We start from the raw sequence: 2,148 nt of genomic DNA, 5'->3' as shown, positions 1-2,148 counted from the left end.
ATATATGCTGCCTGTTTCGGGGGGAAATTCTCTTCGAGTGCTTTGGTGGCACAATGAGTCAGCTGTTGCAAGTTCTCCCTCCAAAAAAAACATCATCACTTTGGTGACTGAGCCACATGTTAACCTTATGACAGCGCAATACACACGCTACCCCCTCCCTCCTTCAGGCTGAAAGGCGCCCACCAGAAACAAAAGTGAATCAGAACATCCTCCTGGCTCCGGATCTGTGGCAGATCTCAGTGGAATAAACCATTGAGAGACAAATATTTTCCATTTATTAATCACTGGACCACAAGTCCAAAATGTTGTGGAGAAGATAATGCTAAAGTAATGAGAATCATGTGCCATTATGTCATTGGCCCTTACAGGATGTCTCCCTTATCTTGACCCAAGAAATGACGATTTCTGTTCCCCAGAAATCGTAATGAAGCAAGTGATAAGATAGGGGCACTTGTTCCATTTGAGTGGTTTATTGTTTGTGGAAATATGCCCCTTCCTCCCCCGCCTCCCTCCTGCAACGGACTAGTCAGCCCCGGTGGTCTCTGGTGCCCTTTCTCCCACATGTCTACAATGCAGACCACGTGTTGATTCCGATGTCAAAAACCGTAGACTGGCATTTTGCAAAGGAGGAACCTATTATTGAGTGTTAGAAACAACCTATAAGGTTGTGAAAAATGTGCGTGGAAATAGTTTCAGCAGAGACAGGTGGAAATTCTTGGATTATTTCACTTCCACTTTCCTTAAAAACCTGATCGACTGGCGATATGTTTTTTTTTTGTTTGTTTGTTTTTTGTTTTGTTTTTTGTTTTTATTGAAAAACACGACCATTATAAAAAGTTTTAAAAAGTGTGTTTTCAATTCGTAATGATATACGATGGTCTTGTCATTTTTAAGTGAGTGTTCAGCTTTGACGCAATGCTGTTATAGGCTATTTTGATGCTAGTTTATTTTCAAAGGTTTCAGACATGCAAATTATTTTACTATAAAAAACTTAAGGATGATAAATTAAAGTATTTTTTATGGCTTTACTTTAGTAAAGTAACAATAATAAAAAAGAGGGAAAACATCTTCAGTAGTTCTGATAATTTCCTCACTTCAAATGCACTCACTTTCTGTGCACTATTTCTTTTTTTTCTTTTTTCTTTTCTCCAGCACCAACACGTGTCCTCTCGGCTCAAACAATCCACCAAGTCAACATAAACTTCCAGAACCACTACCAATAAGCTTCCTAACCGGCCAGTGAATCCAACACCAGCGTGTCTGCGCCTATACATCAGCGTGACAAATTTCAGCAATTTTCTGAGGAATGTCAAAACATATTCTAGAAAAAAAAAGAAAGAAAGAAAGAAAAAGAAAAAACAAAAAAAACAACAACCATACCTCTGTGAACGCGGATATGTGTAGTCGGGGATGCGTAAAGGTACCGGAGTAAGTTTCCTATCCAAGCGGCGAAGTGAGTTGACCCAGTCGGCGAGACGCGGCAGGAGGGTAGTGGTGTATCCTCGTACTGAATTAACTACAAAACAACAACAATGTACCAACATTCCACGCTCTGCTTCCGCAAGCGCTCACGTCACCGATTCCTCGTGACCGCCCCCTCCATTCATGAAAATAACTTTCTGCTGACGTCAGTCTAGAGAGGGGGGCCCGGGGCGGGGGGGAGGAGGCCAGAAATAGAAGACAGATACTGCTGGCAACCGCTTTTGCTTACTTTACAAAACAAATCAAAGTCGGTTTGCCAGCAGTTTACTTGCTGTACTTGTTGCTCTCTCCGCCAGACGAGCCGCCTGTTCTGTGAGCGCACACTTCCATGGCCAGGTTTGAGCTACAAGGTATTCAAAAATGTGCTTTAACGGAGGGAAAACAGCGACGCTCCCCCTCCCCACCCGCTCTGTCTGCCTTTTGGGAGCAGCAGCATTCCATTCCTGGGGAAAGTATGCAGAGTAGTAGCCCAGAAGTCACAGGATTTCTCTTATTTTAACTGCAGCATGCGGTGTCACTGCTATTTTGGGTAATTAACTACTGACCTTAAATATGTTAAGCCATATAAGGTCGAAACTTTTATTGATTTGCCGGTTCAGCTTTTCAGCTTAAAACAATCTGATTTATTTGACAATGGTATTAAAAAAGAACAAAAACACTGTTTAC

The 2,148-nt window shown here is 42.0% G+C and overlaps 1 protein-coding gene across 1 annotated transcript in view; it reads right to left on the bottom strand.

Moving 5' to 3' along the window:
• The window catches only part of mafk (v-maf avian musculoaponeurotic fibrosarcoma oncogene homolog K), an 11,720-nt gene extending 9,791 nt beyond the window's left edge, over positions 1 to 1,929 (bottom strand). The window contains exon 1 of the mRNA XM_007560500.2: positions 1,381 to 1,929. Within this exon, the coding sequence (XP_007560562.1) occupies positions 1,381 to 1,544 (164 nt within the window). The 5' untranslated portion in view covers positions 1,545 to 1,929. The remainder of the gene's footprint in view (positions 1 to 1,380) is intronic.
• Positions 1,930 to 2,148: the final 219 nt, after the last annotated feature.

This window comes from Poecilia formosa, unplaced genomic scaffold (genome assembly GCF_000485575.1).
Source record: "Poecilia formosa unplaced genomic scaffold, Poecilia_formosa-5.1.2 Scaffold115, whole genome shotgun sequence".
Lineage (NCBI taxonomy): Eukaryota > Metazoa > Chordata > Actinopteri > Cyprinodontiformes > Poeciliidae > Poecilia > Poecilia formosa.
The sequence above is the reverse complement of the archived record's forward strand: the minus strand, read 5'-3'. Positions and strand labels throughout refer to the sequence as shown.